This window comes from Pimephales promelas, chromosome 6, assembly GCF_988280905.1.
Source record: "Pimephales promelas chromosome 6, fPimPro1.hap1.1, whole genome shotgun sequence".
Taxonomy (NCBI): domain Eukaryota; kingdom Metazoa; phylum Chordata; class Actinopteri; order Cypriniformes; family Leuciscidae; genus Pimephales; species Pimephales promelas.
Genome location: NC_142774.1, coordinates 35,984,591 through 36,003,540, shown reverse-complemented (window position 1 = coordinate 36,003,540; position 18,950 = coordinate 35,984,591). Strand labels below are relative to the sequence as shown.

The following is an 18,950-nucleotide window of genomic DNA, read 5'->3' as shown; positions in this document are numbered from 1 at the left end:
CCATAGTGATGATTGACAGCTCTATATTATAACACATTTGCTTATCTCCACCCACGGGTTCTGCTTCAGTAAGTCTGGATTCAGAAATGGATCCTCGTTCATTTTCTCCTCTATCCATTTAGTTAACCTAAAAAATAAATGGATAAAAGGGAGATAGAAAATAGCAAATAGGAAAAGCTGTTAAATTCTTCACTCCTAGTATTTACTTAATTTACTACACTAAACTTGGAACTGCACAAAAATACATACATAGGTATATATATATATATATATATATATATATATATATATATATATATAAAATATAATATACAGTATATTTAATAATAGCACATTTATTCTTATTTTTATTTATATATGAATGTTAAATATGCAGATATAGATAGATAGATAGATAGATAGATAGATAGATAGATAGATAGATAGATAGATAGATAGATAGATAGATAGATAGATAGATAGATAGATAGATAGATAGATAGATAGATAGATACTCACTCTGGAAGAGAGGCGGATGTTTTCTCTCTTTTTAGCTGTAGCTGCTGCTTCAGACTGTCCACATGTTTCTTCAACTGAGCCTCATCCAACTCATCCATCTGAAATATCAGCCATCATATTTGTAAAGTCTCAAAGCTAAAAATTTTGTAAATAATAGTTAGATTATTGTAATTCATTATGAAATCATTGAATATAAAATCTATAATTTCAGCATACTGTGATGATTTCAGAGTTGTGTAGCTGAAAAGTGAAGTGACGGGATTGTCAGGAGTCCTCCACAAAAATCGAGTTCGAATGTTTTGTTCTATTGAAGATGGTGTCCGATTGTGTCCCTTTGGTAAATTCCTTGTAGTGCACTCGCAGGAGATTTATACAAACACCTGGCATTGAGGTTATGGAGCATTCAAACTACTTTGTTACTCAAATTCTCTCATCGCGAGTTGTTATGGGAGGGATGTTTAGCTTATTGGATGTATGTAAAACACATGCAAAAATGTTGAACAATGCCCTTTTGGCTTTATCTAGTCTTCGCCAGGAACAATACACTTTACAATAAATGCTGTGATTTTATCAAGAGAGACTACTTGATTTTTATATATATATATATATAATAGTCAATTGATTACATCTGTAAATGTTGTTTAAATATTCCCTAAAATCATAAAGTCGGTGTATTTGCCAAAAAGCTACATTCAGATTTCTTTGAATTATTGTTGTAACACTTAAACCACGCTTGTTTGGCACTAAATACAATAGTTTTCATGCTTTTGAGACTTGATTTAGCATAGACTGCAATCGAGAAAGATTGGTTACTATGAGAGATTTTTTTTTATATTTTTTTATTCAGCAAGGATGTATTAAAGAATTCTAAACAAAAGTATCATGCTTTCCACAAAAATATAAAGCAGCACAACTGTTTTCGAAGTCGATAATACAAAATGTTTCTTGAGCAGCAAATCATCATATTAGAATAATTTCTGAAGGATCATGCGATACGGAAGAATGGAGGACTAATGCTGAAAATTCAGCTTTACCATAACATGAAAAAATTACACTTTTAAAATATATTCAATTATAAAACATTTTAAATTGTAATATTTCACAATATTATGTTTTTTTTAGTTTTTTTTTTTTAGTAAATATTAAAGCAACCAACAGAGTGAATGTTCGAGTACCTCAGCACTCCACTTCCTGTCATTTCTATTTGGGATTGATATAACTAACCATTGGTTACTTCTACGATGTTTGCTAATGGGTTAAAAGTGAAGGCAACTGTCTGTTAATGAGATCAAGTGTTACGAGTGTGCAATGTTGTTTGTTGCTAAGCCTGTCTAAATCTTTCCCTTTAGGCTACTTATAGTAAGGTACAGCTATATCTGCGAGTCATGTGTGCTCTTAGTGGCGAGTTAGGGCTTGATGTCTTGCAGACAGCAATGAGGTGTGATGTGATGAAGATCAGCTTTTATTCCAGGTCAGATCAGTAAATCTTTTTATGAATGTATTCTGAAGAAAAAAAAGCCCCCATTAATCTCAATTGTCTTGGAGTACTACAGTAGTGCTAAACCCATAAATCATCATAAATCAAAATAAGCCAATTACTGTGTGCATAAACACTTAACAAGTGTTAGTTTCCAAAAATCGGGTTTGAAGTCTCTGTGTCAATGTGAATGTAAACATTAAATTTTCCACTTTAGAGATGCTGTGTAAAATAAATTTTCCAATTATATGTAGGGGAGACTGGGGACCGTTCCAACACTTGGTGAATTTGGCTCCGTTACTCAGAGACGGTTTGGATTAGACAAACCAATTGTTTATACAATAATCTTACGTCTCTCTATTAAGAGTAAACCATTTAAAGATAATTACAGAGTCTATATTTTTCACAATTTGCTTTTGAATATAAGGAGTCAGATGGTTGCAATGTTACAAATACAATATACTGTATGTCAGTGTAAGCAAAATGATTCATATGATAAATGTAAGTTATAATAATAACAGTGTTATTTGTTTCATCAGCTTTGATTAGATGACAATTATAGATTTATCTAGATGAATAGGCCTTATGTTCAGATGTCAAATATTCAAAGTGATATAAAATACAGTAGGCTTTTAGTAACATAGGAAGAATGGAACAATTTGTGAGGCAATTAACTTTTATTTAGCCTATTTTCATGTTTTAAAAACTGTTTTGTATTATGTCTATTTGTTCATGATCATTTTATCATGGCTGATGGGAACTGTTGCAACTGTCCCCGTTCCTGTCAGCCATGATAAAACCTCATGTGCCAGCTAAACAAGGCTACCTTGATACATGCTAACCATACAGCTTAAAGTTAACATATAACTCATTTAAACCATATAAGTTTGAGCTGAATCACATAAAAAGTCACAACAGTATAACAAAAACAAAGCTCAAGAAAATAAATACGTTCATAAACAGTTTTTCATCAATAAATCCTGGAGCAGCTCAGAAATCTCCTTGATTTTTTTTTTTTCTGCCATGTGCAGTGTGAGTGTCATCATCACTCTAGCTTGTTTCTGATTGGAGATAAATGAAATGTTGCAACCATGCCCTGTTGCTCCCTACATCTAATTGTCTGCCATTAAACGAAGCAAAAAAATGTTCTGGATATACCAGCCATAAGGCACCCAGCTCTTTAGTTATTGGGATCAGGACCAATATTGGTCAACCACAACTCAAAACTGCAATGTTTCTCAAGTCACAGTCAATAGCACGTGTAGCATCAGATATGTTAAATGCTCTTCTGGCTGATTTTGTCTGTTCTTCCCAGGACTGTAGCTCCGGCGGCGTTTTCCACCCCTTGCAACCACTCAGAACATTTCAGTAGGACGCTTTGATCCACACTCTGCTCGTTGTCTTCCTCATATTCCACGTCATCATATCGGTGGCGGTCGTTCAGAAGAGAGATCTTCACCAGTGGGATGTTGGATCGAGAACCCGACTTGGTAGGTAGACAGCCTTTCTGTTTTGGTGCCGGTACGGTGCCAGCGCTGCCACGGAGCAGCTTCTCACGGCTACGTTTCTGCAGGATCAAAGTGGCCTCAGGTGTCAGGTTGAGAGAAAAGTTAGATTTGCTATTTAATCCCCGGCTTGATCCGGAGGTCAAGATCCGGTCTGTTGGGTTGCTTGTTGCTGGAATCATCTTCTTGCTAGAGGTATTTGTTCCAGAGGTACTAGAAGAAGTTGGGGATGAAGAACTTGAAGGATCATTGGGTCTTGAAGTCATAATCAAGGTGCTTTTACCCTCCATCCTCAAGCCAGAAGTGGCTCGACTGGTGGGCAACTTGCTTTTGTGAGGCGAGGCCTTCTTGTTCAACTTCTTGAGGCGCTCCTTCACAGGACTTTTCTCCTCCACAGTCTTGATCGGAATGACAGGCGACGGTCCTGAAAGTTTTTCTTTGCCCGTGCTGGGAAGGCTCCGAGGTCTGGTCACAGGTGGGAAAGGCATCTTCACCAGGTAGAGCAGCACGTAGCACAAGAATTCGGTCTTTGAGGTGTAATGCGACAGAAATGGGATGTGATCTTTCGCATGATCAGGACTACCAGTTGTTTCTAGAGCCCCCAACATCCACTTTTTTCTTCAGACACAGCCACTGTGGAAATAGCGTGCAGGAATACCTTGCTTATTTATAGGCTGTTGGGAAAGGGGTTTGGCCAAGGCAATGTGTGAATCCTTAAGCTTAATACTTGCGGCTTAGTGTTGCATAACGTATCGAGATGTAAACATTCAATGCACTCTTGCTAAACCGTGGGATTGTAAAGGTAGTAATGCAAATGAGAGTAGGCCAGAGTAGATTGTTTGATTTACAAAGCTTCTTTTTCTTAGTCACATTGGTTAAACCCAACTCAATCCTTGCATACATGTCTGTAATAAAGGTTAGTGCTGTGTGTACATTGTAATTTAATATTGAAAATACAGATCTTCTCTTTACTAGTATAGGTCCAAGTGCTCAACATGCATTAGTATGTGTATCTTATCCACACGTGTATAAGCGTTTTCCCAATTAAAGGATCTTAGGGTTTACTGAACCTAATCTCTTTAAGAGGTCACGTCATCTATCTCGTGCATAGCCTGTAACTTTCTATTTACTTCTTGGCACCAGGTAAAGGTTCCTCCTGCGTGCTGTAAGACTGACATCACAACCTATGTACATCCCATCAGTATGACTGGAAGATGTTCATTCCCGAGGTGGATGGACAGTGTTACATTGAGAGATTTTTTTTGCTCTAAATGAGAATGCGAGTGTGAAATTGAACACCGTATATGGCAACGTTGTTTTCAATAAAAACATTTGCACAAAGCAAGCCGATCCACTTTCCCATGTTGATAAGAGCATTAAGTTGAGAAAAAATAAAAGATATTTAGGACAGATTAAAATGTGCGAGTTAACTTTGACATTAATGCGATTAAATATTTTAAATGTTTGACAGCACTAGTTTTTTTTTAAAGTCAAACGGGCTAATTGTGTAATTTCTTCACCATTTGACATCATATTTCAAGATGTGTAACTTGTGTGAAATATTTTAGACTTGTGTATGTTCTTGTGGTTCCATCAGTCATGGTTAATCTAAATATTATAGAAAGTGAGTCTTGAGTCTGTGCCTATAAACATCAGTCACAATTTTTATTTGAATGTATTTTATTAAGCAAATTCATCATCATTTCCAGTCTTATGGTCTCTTGCTTCCCTGGAATGCTCTATTGACCCCTCATAATCATTGACTGGCATCCTTATCTTATTTAACTACATTATGCCTAAATTTTTATTGCCAACATATAGGTCTCAGAGACCTGAAAGTTGTTTTTAATGTTGGTATGAGGTTGCAGTGCTCTGTTTAGTAAGTAGGCAGCAATTTGAAACAGGCTCCCTCTACTGGAAATGAAGGTTATGTGTGAATTGTCATAATGATACATCTTAAACCGTAACACTGGGTAACCAGCAGAACCTTGGTATCTTGTTTTCAAGAAAGCAAGTAGCTGTATATACTGAAAATACTTGTTACACTCAAGATTATGAATCAGCCTTATAAATGAATAAGTGATTACAGTTCCTCTTTCACTGCAGCCTTCAGATATTTCTTCCTCAATTCCTCCTCCTGCAGAATATACAAAATCACAGCATGGTGAGTTGGCACAATTCATTTCTAATCATGTGAGAAGGAAGTATGTTACCTTTGCTTTCTCCTTCTTGGCCTTTTCAATCTCTTTTTTCATAAATGTTACTATAGGCTTCAGCTTCCTTTTCCCAGAATATGGTATTACCTGGCAAATATTTGTTATTGTTTTTAGATTATTGCAAAAAAACTAATAGGCTAAATCGTTGAAAGTACTCCTAATAGACTAAAATCACATCACAGAGAATAACAGAAGAACATGGCTGTCCTGAATATGGAATTAACAATGAATATTAATATTTAAAATATTATGTAGAGCATGCGAGACTGCTTACCCTCTCTATGTAAAGGGCAGGAAATAATTTGATTGATGGGTATTTTTCTCCTAGATGAAGGTTTACATCATTGGAAGTAACGTCAATCTTGGCAACAACAATATCTTCATGTTCACTAAAGTGTTCAGCAAGCTCATCCCACAATGGAAACAGAGCACGACTTTCGCTGCTCCAATGTGCGTCTGTTGAAAAAGGGGATGTTAAAAATACTTGTTTAACAGTTTTACTCATCATGCTGTTTCTGTATATGTCAGGATACATATGTACAATCATTCTCTAATCTAGTGCTTTTCAACCTGGGGGCTGCGCCTCAAGATGACTTAAAATTATTTAAAATACAATATAACAAGCATTAAAATAAGTTAAAACAACTAAAAAGGGGGGGGGGGGGGGGGGGGCCTTGAGGTAAAAAAGATTGAGACCCACCTGCTCTATATTTAATATATTATTAAATTATAATTATATATAAATATTTAATACGACAAATAACTTAAAATACGACACTACCAAAGTCAATTTCAAGCTGTAAGTGAAGACGCATAGACCCAGGGCCTAAAATTAACACTGTGTCAATCGACAGTTGGCCGGTAGCATTTTAATGAATTCTAACATCGCAAAATTGGAAGAACATGAACAAACGTGAACGATTCTTGGGATAGTTGACGGGGAAGTATATTGCATATTTAAATTCGCAAGACCTTAAATTTAAATGCCTTGCCAATTTAAATATGCAAGCTCAAAAAGACGCAAAAAGGAACTTCCGCAGACATTTTCACACAAAATTGTCAAAATGACAGTCTTGGCAAGTATTCTTGTAAATACAAGGGTGGTGACGGCACAGTGGATACTAAAGTGGTGGTGAATAACTTTTCAGTCAAGGATTAATCTATGTATCATGAAGGTAAAAATATATATAGCCAGTAAATTTTTCTTAAGTCACCATTGGCAGTGTGGTGAAAATAGTTTTAGGCCCTGCATTGACCTAAGATATCAAGTTGGAGAGGTCCACAATTCTAAGATTTCAGGTACCTACAGAACAAGACAATGACATTTTTGTTATGGTTGAAAGCCACTTTTTCAAAGTTCATCCCAACGAGCTCTTTCACCGGCCGTGTGTCCCAGTTTTCAGGAATTGGCTCACTCTGCAGCTTAGGCTATAACACACAAATCAGACAGATTATTTGAGCTTTGAGTTCTATACATTTTTGTATTATAGTTATTTAAAAACACTATCATAATTTATTACTAGGGGTGTCAATAGATGAAAATGCTTAATTGCGATTAATCACACCGTTTTGTGAGATTATTCACATACTTGTCGTGCAATTAAGCATAGGTCTACATAACTGATCTTGTTTAACGTGTTAAGCATTTTGAATTAATCACATACGTTAACGCATTAACAGTCCTATTATTTACAGGTATTAATTAAACGTAATAAATATAGTATATATATTTCATATTTATTTAATATATACTATATTAGTACGTTTACATTTGTACTCTAGTACATTTGTGTTTAATATAAATAATTTAATTGCTGTATTGAAAGTACAGAAAGATAAAAAATCTAAAAAAATCTACTTGTTTCATTTACCCCTGTATGCTCACCTTAGCTTTGCCGCCCAGGTAACTCAGACAGAACTCTAAAACAGTGTGTGCATCAAACTGATCAGATGGCAGTTGGTATTGAACGTTGTCTGATAGATTGACCATGCGGACCTGAGGCGCTTCTTCTGACCTCACACGGAAATACTCCATAATACGGCCATTCCGTGGCTCACTCACGTCAACCATTACAAACATAACCTGATGATAGAGTTTTTAAAGTGTGCAACGTTACTGTAATACATAAGCAACCAGACAACAGAAAGACTTCAGGCAATATCGTAATAATAATCTACAGTATTTCTGTGGATCTATTGCACTGACCTTCCCTCTGAGTTTTTCCGCAGTGGTTTTAAAAGCATGATATATCTCTTCAAATCCATCCTCAGTCTTATTTATAAACAGAAGCAAATGATTCAGCACGACTGAGTTTAGGATCTTAGATGCTGTCTGGGAGGAATCCAAAAAAAGAAAAGAGGTTTTTAAATTTTTATACATCTATTATATGTCACAATGCCTATTTGTTAAAATATATAAAAAGTTACCACGCCATTGTACTCGGTCACGAGTTCCATCTCATAAAGTCTGATAAAGTGAAAGAGATCGTTCTTCACTGTGCTGCTTCCCACCTCAAACTGCTTGTCAGGTTTAGACTAAAGAAAATGATATGGATGAGACAATTCATATGATAAAAAGAAGGCACCTTACTGTTTTTCGGTAGACATTTAGGGGGGAAATGTTACAAGTCAGATTCGAACCTGCCCTGTCCAAGTGAGCTCTGACAGATTCTCACCTTTCTGATGAGGAGAACTGTGTCTTTGCTGATCTCGTACTTGCTGAAGATTTCATCATGTCCTGTTACTCCAAAGGGCAGGTCAGCGATGTCATTGGCTGTTTCGTAAAACACTTTCACTATGCCTTCTTCAAGACCCTGTAATGTATAAACACATAAGAACATTGTTAAAAAACAATGGATAATGCAACAGTACAATAAAACATCTTGAATTTTGAGTTATTAGTCCTCTGCAAAACATTTGCTGATAATGTTTTAAAACATCTTTATGGCTGATTCATGAATGAATCCTTCTTTTGGACTACATACATATAATGCCCTATAGGACTTCTGAGAACAATTCTGAGAGGTGATTCAAATTAAAAACTGAGCATAACTGGGGTTGTATTTTTTTTTTTACTTCTGAAGTAAAAAAAAAAGTAGCAATTTATTTTGAGAAATGTAGTCTAAAAATGTCTATTTATTTATTACAGTGTTATACATTTATTACAATGTAACTATAGGTTTATTACAATGTAATTATTATTATTACATTATTATTATTATTCATTTGTTACATTATCATTTTGTTACATATACATTTGTTACATTATTTTGTTAGGGTTTTTTTTTTTTAAAGTAGCGATTCTTTTAGAAAAAGTAGCGAAACCTTTTGAAAAAAGGTAGCAATTCTCTTTGAGAAAGTAGCGATTCTTTTTGAAAAAAGTAGCAATTCTTTTGGAAATGTAGCGATTCTATTAGATAAAGTAGCTAATCTTTTTGAAAAAAGTACCGAATCTCTTTGAGAAAGTAGTGATTCGTTTAGAAAAAGTATAGCGAATCTTTTTGGAAAAGGTAGCGATTCTCTTTGAGGAAGTAGTGATTCTTTTTGAAAAAAGTAGAGATTCTTTTTGAAAATGTTGCGATTCTATTAGATAAAGTAGCTAATCTTTTTGAAAAAAGTACCAAATCTCTGAGAAAGTAGTGATTCTTTTAGAAAAAGTAGATAATTTTTTTTTTTTTTAAAAAGTAGCGATTCTCTTTGAGAAAGTAGCGATTCTTTTCGGAAAAATTAATGATTCTTTTTGAAAAAATTAGCAATTCTTTTTTTAAAAAGTAGAGATTCTTTTTGGAAGAAATTCATCCAAATAAATTCCCACGTTACCTTAAATAATCCAAGCACCACAAGCTCATTTTCACCTATGAACTTTTCCAGCTGTGTGAGATTACTGATGTTTTCAGCGCTCGGACCCTTTCTTCTTTTAAGCCATGTCAGGATGGAGGCGGAGTTCTTAAGATCTGGTGGTGGAGTCAAACAACTAACATTGACACTTAAAGGGATGTATCCACATATTCAAGTTTTGAAAGACATGCTGGTGATTAAATAATGAAAGATTTTTTTTTATTATTATTTTGTCTAACTTGTCTGTCAACATAAGAAAACGTATATATATTTTAACATTACCAGGACAGTACACTGGGTTGTTCTTGTCTCCAGACCGGTACAGCCGTATTGATGGTATTGTTGTGACGTTAAGGGATGCAAAAAGCCCTTTTTCTTTTTTCACATCCACTCCTCCCAGCCTCACATCAGACTGAGCTTCCTTCAGCGCAACAGCGGCTTCTCTAAACTCCAGGATAGAGCCAAGGGACTGGCCAGAAAGAGGTGCATCTACAGCAGGTATGAGAAAAAGCTCAAATATTCACCACAAAATGTTTTATAGGGGCATTTTGTTGTGGTCCTAAATGTGCCGACTCTAGACTCTAATTTGCTTCTAGTCTGTCTTTATACACGTATGTGTCTTCATTAGTAAATAAATAGTCATTCAGCAGATGTTTTCATCCAAAAACAACATAATTCTCCACAGGTTAAGTGACTGGCGCAAAGGCACAGTGGTGATAGCTCATTGTTCATTTCTTTTGGAGATCGAACCAGAAACTTTCCAATAATCAGTCCTGAGATTCAAGCAGAACATAATTTACCATCAGGAGTGGGTTCAAAAAAGTATTTGATATAGCTTGTTAAAATCTCATGGAAACAACTTAAGGAGTATCAACGAGGAAAAAAACTGGAGAAAATAAAAGGTAGGCCTACTCTTAATGTTTTTACTTCGAGTTGGTCTGTTGACGTGGTCTGGATTTGCGATAGAAAAGCCATAAAAACACATGCAAGAAGATATACTCACAGAAGTGCACCAATAGCTGGTTGTATTGTTTAAGAGCTCGTTCAAAATTGCCTTCTGTCAGGACTAGAACACCGTTGTCCTCGAGGATTGAGTTGGAATCGTTTTCCGCCAGAGCTTCGCATAAATACATGCACAAGGTCAGGCACAGCGTAAAACACACCTTCATTCTGCCTTCAGAAGCTGAAACAGACCCTCCGACCTTTGAGTGTGTGAAGCGCTACATTAAAAGGCGTGTACGTGTAGTAATCTTGAGTGTATAGGCGATATCAGCGTGTACTTTGGCAATGGAAAGTTTACAGCCAATACGAAGAGAGATAGATAACATTTGGACGACGATGACAGAGAGGAGAACAATAGTTGACTGTTTGTGATTTGTGCACAAATCTGTGGTGCAAACGGTAAAGACAGCTCTTTCTTAAAGGTAGCCTACACAGTAATTTTTCCTCATTAAGGAATTTAATAGGATTTAAAAAACAGACATTTTAAAAAAGTTCAAAGTAGTTTTAACTCAAGTAGCCTATTCTAGCGATTTTTTTTAATTATTTTTAACAAAAGACAAGACAAGAATAGTAATGCTGCTTTCATGTGCAATCAGAATTATTGTAAAAAATAATTTTCTAGTTAAATAGCTGCAAGCCGTAATTATGGGGCCAAGAAAGACTCCAGAGTTTCAAGAAGATCAGAGAAACTTTTTTTTTGCACCGAAAAAGTCGACACTCGTTTTTTTCGGGGTGAAAAAATAAGTTTCTCCTATCTTCTTGAAACTCTGGATTCTGATAGAGGGCCATGAGACTTAGACCTGAGTGCAAAAATGGAGGCTCTAGACCCTTCCAGAGCTGAGATAGTGAGATATTTATAATGGCATAAATGCTATGTGTGTGGGATCTCAATATCTCAGCTCAGGAAGGGCCTAGAGCCTCCATTTTTGCACTCAGGTCTAAGTCTCATGGCCCTCTATCAGAATCCAGAGTTTCAAGAAGATCAGAGCAACTCAAAATTTCGCCCCCGAAAAAAACGACAGTGGTACTCCTTCCTCTTATTTTTCGCCCAAAAAAAAAAAACGTAAGGGGTACCACTGTCGGTTTTTTTTCGGGCCGAATTTTTGAGTTCCGATATCTCAGCTCTGGAAGGGGCTAGAGCCTCCATTTTTGCACTCAGGTCTAAGACTCATGGCCCTCTATCAGAATCCAGAGTTTTGGGAAGATTGGAGAAACTTAATTTTTCGCCCAAAAAAAAAAAGTAAGGGGTACCACTGTCGTTTTTTTTTTCGGGCCGAAGGAAGGGGCTAGAGCCTCCATTTTTGCACTCAGGTCTAAGTCTCATGGCCCTCTATCAGAATCCAGAGTTTTGGGAAGATTGGAGAAACTTAATTTTTCGCCCAAAAAAAAAAAACGTAAGGGGTACCACTGTCGTTTTTTTTTCGGGCCGAATTTTTGAGTTTCGATATCTCAGCTCTGGAAGGGGCTAGAGCCTCCATTTTTGCACTCAGGTCTAAGTCTCATGGCCCTCTATCAGAATCCAGAGTTTTGGGAAGATTGGAGAAACTTAATTTTTCACCCAAAAAAAAAAAAAACGTAAGGGGTACCACTGTCGTTTTTTTTTTCGGGCCGAATTTTTGAGTTTCGATATCTCAGCTCTGGAAGGGGCTAGAGCCTCCATTTTTGCACTCAGGTCTAAGTCTCATGGCCCTCTATCAGAATCCAGAGTTTTGGGAAGATTGGAGAAACTTAATTTTTCGCCCAAAAAAAAAAAACGTAAGGGGTACCACTGTCGTTTTTTTTTCGGGCCGAATTTTTGAGTTTCGATATCTCAGCTCTGGAAGGGGCTAGAGCCTCCATTTTTGCACTCAGGTCTAAGTCTCATGGCCCTCTATCAGAATCCAGAGTTTTGGGAAGATTGGAGAAACTTAATTTTTCGCCCCAAAAAAAAAACGTAAGGGGTACCACTGTCGTTTTTTTTTCGGGCCGAATTTTTGAGTTTCGATATCTCAGCTCTCGAAGGGGCTAGAGCCTCCATTTTTGCACTCAGGTCTAAGTCTCATGGCCCTCTATCAGAATCCAGAGTTTTGGGAAGATTGGAGAAACTTAATTTTTCGCCCAAAAAAAAAAAACCGTAAGGGGTACCACTGTCGTTTTTTTTTTCGGGCCGAATTTTTGAGTTTCGATATCTCAGCTCTGGAAGGGGCTAGAGCCTCCATTTTTGCACTCAGGTCTAAGTCTCATGGCCCTCTATCAGAATCCAGAGTTTTGGGTAGATTGGAGAAACTTAATTTTTCGCCCAAAAAAAAAAAACGTAAGGGGTACCACTGTCGTTTTTTTTTCGGGCCGAATTTTTGAGTTTCGATATCTCAGCTCTGGAAGGGGCTAGAGCCTCCATTTTTGCACTCAGGTCTAAGTCTCATGGCCCTCTATCAGAATCCAGAGTTTTGGGAAGATTGGAGAAACTTAATTTTTCGCCCAAAAAAAAAAAACGTAAGGGGTACCACTGTCGTTTTTTTTTCGGGCCGAATTTTTGAGTTTCGATATCTCAGCTCTGAAAGGGGCTAGAGCCTCCATTTTTGCACTCAGGTCTAAGTCTCATGGCCCTCTATCAGAATCCAGAGTTTTGAGAAGATTGGAGAAACTTCATTTTTCACCCAAAAAAAAAAACGAAAGGGGTACCACTGTCGTTTTTTTTTCGGGCCGAATTTTTGAGTTTCGAAATCTCAGCTCTGGAAGGGGCTAGAGCCTCCATTTTTGCACTCAGGTCTAAGTCTCATGGCCCTCTATCAGAATCCAGAGTTTTGGGAAGATTGGAGAAACTTAATTTTTCGCCCAAAAAAAAAAAAAACGTAAGGGGTACCACTGTCGTTTTTTTTTTTCGGGCCGAATTTTTGAGTTTCGATATCTCAGCTCTGGAAGGGGCTAGAGCCTCCATTTTTGCACTCAGGTCTAAGTCTCATGGCCCTCTATCAGAATCCAGAATTTTGGGTAGATTAGAGAAACTTAATTTTTCGCCCAAAAAAAAAAAAACGTAAGGGGTACCACTGTGGTTTTTTTTTCGGGCCGAATTTTTGAGTTTCGATATCTCAGCTCTGGAAGGGGCTAGAGCCTCCATTTTTGCACTCAGGTCTAAGTCTCATGGCCCTCTATCATAATCCAGAGTTTTGGGAAGATTGGAAAAACGTAATTTTTCGCCCAAAAAAAAAAAACGTAAGGGGTACCACTGTCGGTTTTTTTTTCGGGCCGAATTTTTGAGTTTCGATATCTCAGCTCTGGAAGGTGCCAGAGCCTCCATTTTTGCACTCAGGTCTAAGTCTCATGGCCCTCTATCAGAATCCAGAGGTTTGGGTAGATTGGAGAAACTTAATTTTTCGCCCAAAAAAAAAACGTAAGGGGTACCACTGTCGTTTTTTTTTCGGGCCGAATTTTTGAGTTTCGATATCTCAGCTCTGGAAGGGGCTAGAGCCTCCATTTTTGCACTCAGGTCTAAGTCTCATGGCCCTCTATCATAATCCAGAGTTTTGGGAAGATTGGAGAAACTTAATTTTTCGCCCCAAAAAAAAAACGTAAGGGGTACCACTGTCGTTTTTTTTCGGGCCGAATTTTTGAGTTTCGATATCTCAGCTCTGGAAGGGGCTAGAGCCTCCATTTTTGCACTCAGATCTAAGTCTCATGGCCCTCTATCAGAATCCAGAGGTTTGGGTAGATTGGAGAAACTTAATTTTTCGCCCAAAAAAAAAAACGTAAGGGGTACCACTGTCGTTTTTTTTTCGGGCCGAATTTTTGAGTTTCGATATCTCAGCTCTGGAAGGGACTAGAGCCTCCATTTTTGCACTCAGGTCTAAGTCTCATGGCCCTCTATCAGAATCCAGAGTTTTGGGAAGATTGGAGAAACTTAATTTTTCGCCCAAAAAAAAAAAAACGTAAGGGGTACCACTGTCGTTTTTTTTTTGGGCTGAATTTTTGAGTTTCGATATCTCAGCTCTGGAAGGGGCTAGAGCCTCCATTTTTGCACTCAGGTCTAAGTCTCATGGCCCTCTATCAGAATCCATAGTTTTTGGAAGATTGGAGAAACTTAATTTTTCGCCCAAAAAAAAAAACGTAAGGGGTACCACTGTCGTTTTTTTTTTTCGGGCCGAATTTTTGAGTTTCGATATCTCAGCTCTGGAAGGGGCTAGAGCCTCCATTTTTGCACTCAGGTCTAAGTCTCATGGCCCTCTATCAGAATCCATAGTTTTTGGAAGATTGGAGAAACTTAATTTTTCGCCCAAAAAAAAAAACGTAAGGGGTACCACTGTCGTTTTTTTTTTTCGGGCCGAATTTTTGAGTTTCGATATCTCAGCTCTGGAAGGGGCTAGAGCCTCCATTTTTGCACTCAGGTCTAAGTCTCATGGCCCTCTATCAGAATCCAGAGTTTTGGGAAGATTGGAGAAACTTAATTTTTCACCCAAAAAAAAAAAAACGTAAGGGGTACCACTGTCGTTTTTTTTTTCGGGCCGAATTTTTGAGTTTCGATATCTCAGCTCTGGAAGGGGCTAGAGCCTCCATTTTTGCACTCAGGTCTAAGTCTCATGGCCCTCTATCAGAATCCAGAGTTTTGGGAAGATTGGAGAAACTTAATTTTTCGCCCAAAAAAAAAAAACGTAAGGGGTACCACTGTCGTTTTTTTTTCGGGCCGAATTTTTGAGTTTCGATATCTCAGCTCTGGAAGGGGCTAGAGCCTCCATTTTTGCACTCAGGTCTAAGTCTCATGGCCCTCTATCAGAATCCAGAGTTTTGGGAAGATTGGAGAAACTTAATTTTTCGCCCCAAAAAAAAAACGTAAGGGGTACCACTGTCGTTTTTTTTTCGGGCCGAATTTTTGAGTTTCGATATCTCAGCTCTCGAAGGGGCCAGAGCCTCCATTTTTGCACTCAGGTCTAAGTCTCATGGCCCTCTATCAGAATCCAGAGTTTTGGGAAGATTGGAGAAACTTAATTTTTCGCCCAAAAAAAAAAAACCGTAAGGGGTACCACTGTCGTTTTTTTTTTCGGGCCGAATTTTTGAGTTTCGATATCTCAGCTCTGGAAGGGGCTAGAGCCTCCATTTTTGCACTCAGGTCTAAGTCTCATGGCCCTCTATCAGAATCCAGAGTTTTGGGTAGATTGGAGAAACTTAATTTTTCGCCCAAAAAAAAAAAACGTAAGGGGTACCACTGTCGTTTTTTTTTCGGGCCGAATTTTTGAGTTTCGATATCTCAGCTCTGGAAGGGGCTAGAGCCTCCATTTTTGCACTCAGGTCTAAGTCTCATGGCCCTCTATCAGAATCCAGAGTTTTGGGAAGATTGGAGAAACTTAATTTTTCGCCCCAAAAAAAAAAAACGTAAGGGGTACCACTGTCGTTTTTTTTTCGGGCCGAATTTTTGAGTTTCGATATCTCAGCTCTGAAAGGGGCTAGAGCCTCCATTTTTGCACTCAGGTCTAAGTCTCATGGCCCTCTATCAGAATCCAGAGTTTTGAGAAGATTGGAGAAACTTCATTTTTCACCCAAAAAAAAAAACGAAAGGGGTACCACTGTCGTTTTTTTTTCGGGCCGAATTTTTGAGTTTCGATATCTCAGCTCTGGAAGGGGCTAGAGCCTCCATTTTTGTACTCAGGTCTAAGTCTCATGGCCCTCTATCAGAATCCAGAGTTTTGGGAAGATTGGAGAAACTTAATTTTTCGCCCCAAAAAAAAAAACGTAAGGGGTACCACTGTCGTTTTTTTTTTTCGGGCCGAATTTTTGAGTTTCGATATCTCAGCTCTGGAAGGGGCTAGAGCCTCCATTTTTGCACTCAGGTCTAAGTCTCATGGCCCTCTATCAGAATCCAGAGGTTTGGGTAGATTGGAGAAACTTAATTTTTCGCCCAAAAAAAAAAACCGTAAGGGGTACCACTGTCGTTTTTTTTTCGGGCCGAATTTTTGAGTTTCGATATCTCAGCTCTGGAAGGGGCTAGAGCCTCCATTTTTGCACTCAGGTCTAAGTCTCATGGCCCTCTATCAGAATCCAGAGGTTTGGGTAGATTGGAGAAACTTAATTTTTCGCCCAAAAAAAAAAACCGTAAGGGGTACCACTGTCGTTTTTTTTTCTGGCCGAATTTTTGAGTTTCGATATCTCAGCTCTGGAAGGGGCTAGAGCCTCCATTTTTGCACTCAGTTCTAAGTCTCATGGCCCTCTATCAGAATCCAGAGTTTTGGGTAGATTGGATAAACTTAATTTTTCGGCCAAAAAAAAAAACGTAAGGGGTACCACTGTCGTTTTTTTTTCGGGCCGAATTTTTGAGTTTCGATATCTCAGCTCTGGAAGGGGCTAGAGCCTCCATTTTTGCACTCAGGTCTAAGTCTCATGGCCCTCTATCAGAATCCAGAGTTTTGGGAAGATTGGAGAAACTTAATTTTTCGGCCAAAAAAAAAAAAACGTAAGGGGTACCACTGTCGGTTTTTTTTCGGGCCGAATTTTTGAGTTTCGATATCTCAGCTCTGGAAGGGGCTAGAGCCTCCATTTTTGCACTCAGTTCTAAGTCTCATGGCCCTCTATCAGAATCCAGAGTTTTGGGAAGATTGGAGAAACTTAATTTTTCGCCCAAAAAAAAAAAACGTAAGGGGTACCACTGTCGTTTTTTTTTCGGGCCGAATTTTTGAGTTTCGATATCTCAGCTCTGGAAGGGGCTAGAGCCTCCATTTTTGCACTCAGGTCTAAGTCTCATGGCCCTCTATCAGAATCCATAGTTTTGGGAAGATTGGAGAAACTTAATTTTTCGCCCAAAAAAAAAAAACGTAAGGGGTACCACTGTCGTTTTTTTTTTTCGGGCCGAATTTTTGAGTTTCGATATCTCAGCTCTGGAAGGGGCTAGAGCCTCCATTTTTGCACTCAGTTCTAAGTCTCATGGCCCTCTATCAGAATCCAGAGTTTTGGGTAGATTGGAGAAACTTAATTTTTCGGCCAAAAAAAAAAACGTAAGGGGTACCACTGTCGTTTTTTTTTCGGGCCGAATTTTTGAGTTTCGATATCTCAGCTCTGGAAGGGGCTAGAGCCTCCATTTTTGCACTCAGGTCTAAGTCTCATGGCCCTCTATCAGAATCCAGAGTTTTGGGAAGATTGGAGAAACTTAATTTTTCACCCAAAAAAAAAAAACGTAAGGGGTACCACTGTCGGTTTTTTTTCGGGCCGAATTTTTGAGTTTCGATATCTCAGCTCTGGAAGGGGCTAGAGCCTCCATTTTTGCACTCAGTTCTAAGTCTCATGGCCCTCTATCAGAATCCAGAGTTTTGGGAAGATTGGAGAAACTTAATTTTTCGCCCAAAAAAAAAAAACGTAAGGGGTACCACTGTCGTTTTTTTTTCGGGCCGAATTTTTGAGTTTCGAAATCTCAGCTCTGGAAGGGGCTAGAGCCTCCATTTTTGCACTCAGGTCTAAGTCTCGTGGCCCTCTATCAGAATCCAGAGTTTTGGGAAGATTGGAGAAACTTAATTTTTCACCCCCCAAAAAAAACGTAAGGGGTACCACTGTCGTTTTTTTTTCGGGCCGAATTTTTGAGTTTCGAAATCTCAGCTCTGGAAGGGGCTAGAGCCTCCATTTTTGCACTCAGGTCTAAGTCTCATGGCCCTCTATCAGAATCCAGAGTTTTGGGAAGATTGGAGAAACTTAATTTTTCGCCCCAAAAAAAAAAACGTAAGGGGTACCACTGTCGTTTTTTTTTTCGGGCCGAATTTTTGAGTTTCAAAATCTCAGCTCTGGAAGGGGCTAGAGCCTCCATTTTTGCACTCAGGTCTAAGTCTCATGGCCCTCTATCAGAATCCAGAGTTTTGGGTAGATTGGAGAAACTTAATTTTTCGCCCAAAAAAAAAAAACGTAAGGGGTACCACTGTCGTTTTTTTTTTTCGGGCCGAATTTTTGAGTTTCGATATCTCAGCTCTGGATGGGGCTAGAGCCTCCATTTTTGCACTCAGGTCTAAGTCTCATGGCCCTCTATCATAATCCAGAGTTTTGGGAAGATTGGAGAAAGTTAATTTTTCGCCCCAAAAAAAAAAAACGTAAGGGGTACCACTGTCGTTTTTTTTCGGGCCGAATTTTTGAGTTTCGATATCTCAGCTCTGGAAGGGGCTAGAGCCTCCATTTTTGCACTCAGGTCTAAGTCTCATGGCCCTCTATCAGAATCCAGAGTTTTGGGAAGATTGGAGAAACTTAATTTTTCGCCCCAAAAAAAAAAAACGTAAGGGGTACCACTGTCGTTTTTTTTTCGGGCCGAATTTTTGAGTTTCGATATCTCAGTTCTGGAAGGGGCTAGAGCCTCCATTTTTGCACTCAGGTCTAAGTCTCATGGCCCTCTATCAGAATCCATAGTTTTGGGAAGATTGGAGAAACTTAATATTTCGTCCAAAAAAAAAAAACGTAAGGGGTACCACTGTCGTTTTT

At 38.2% G+C, this 18,950-nt stretch overlaps 3 protein-coding genes across 3 annotated transcripts; all 3 read right to left on the bottom strand.

The window, feature by feature from the left end:
* Positions 1 to 4: 4 nt before the first annotated feature.
* gng13a (guanine nucleotide binding protein (G protein), gamma 13a) lies at positions 5 to 1,974 on the bottom strand. Its single transcript, XM_039653044.2, has 3 exons — positions 715 to 1,974; positions 499 to 596; positions 5 to 127 (listed from the first exon to the last, which is right to left on the bottom strand). The coding sequence occupies exons 2-3, from the start codon at positions 594 to 596 to the stop codon at positions 22 to 24; spliced, it is 204 nt and encodes a 67-aa protein (XP_039508978.1). The 5' UTR covers positions 715 to 1,974; the 3' UTR covers positions 5 to 21.
* A 14-nt stretch (positions 1,975 to 1,988) lies between these two features.
* Positions 1,989 to 5,036, bottom strand: LOC120462899 (uncharacterized). The gene has a single exon (XM_039651598.2). The coding sequence runs from the start codon at positions 4,086 to 4,088 to the stop codon at positions 3,252 to 3,254; it is 837 nt and encodes a 278-aa protein (XP_039507532.2). The 5' UTR covers positions 4,089 to 5,036; the 3' UTR covers positions 1,989 to 3,251.
* A 116-nt stretch (positions 5,037 to 5,152) lies between these two features.
* Positions 5,153 to 11,224, bottom strand: LOC120462804 (protein disulfide-isomerase). Its single transcript, XM_039651492.2, has 11 exons — positions 10,537 to 11,224; positions 9,816 to 10,022; positions 9,516 to 9,649; positions 8,372 to 8,509; positions 8,124 to 8,231; positions 7,903 to 8,028; positions 7,582 to 7,779; positions 7,004 to 7,124; positions 5,971 to 6,152; positions 5,694 to 5,783; positions 5,153 to 5,617 (listed from the first exon to the last, which is right to left on the bottom strand). Exons 1-11 carry the CDS (start codon positions 10,700 to 10,702, stop codon positions 5,564 to 5,566), a joined length of 1,524 nt encoding a protein of 507 aa, XP_039507426.2. The 5' UTR covers positions 10,703 to 11,224; the 3' UTR covers positions 5,153 to 5,563.
* Between the last annotated feature and the right edge of the window lie 7,726 nt (positions 11,225 to 18,950).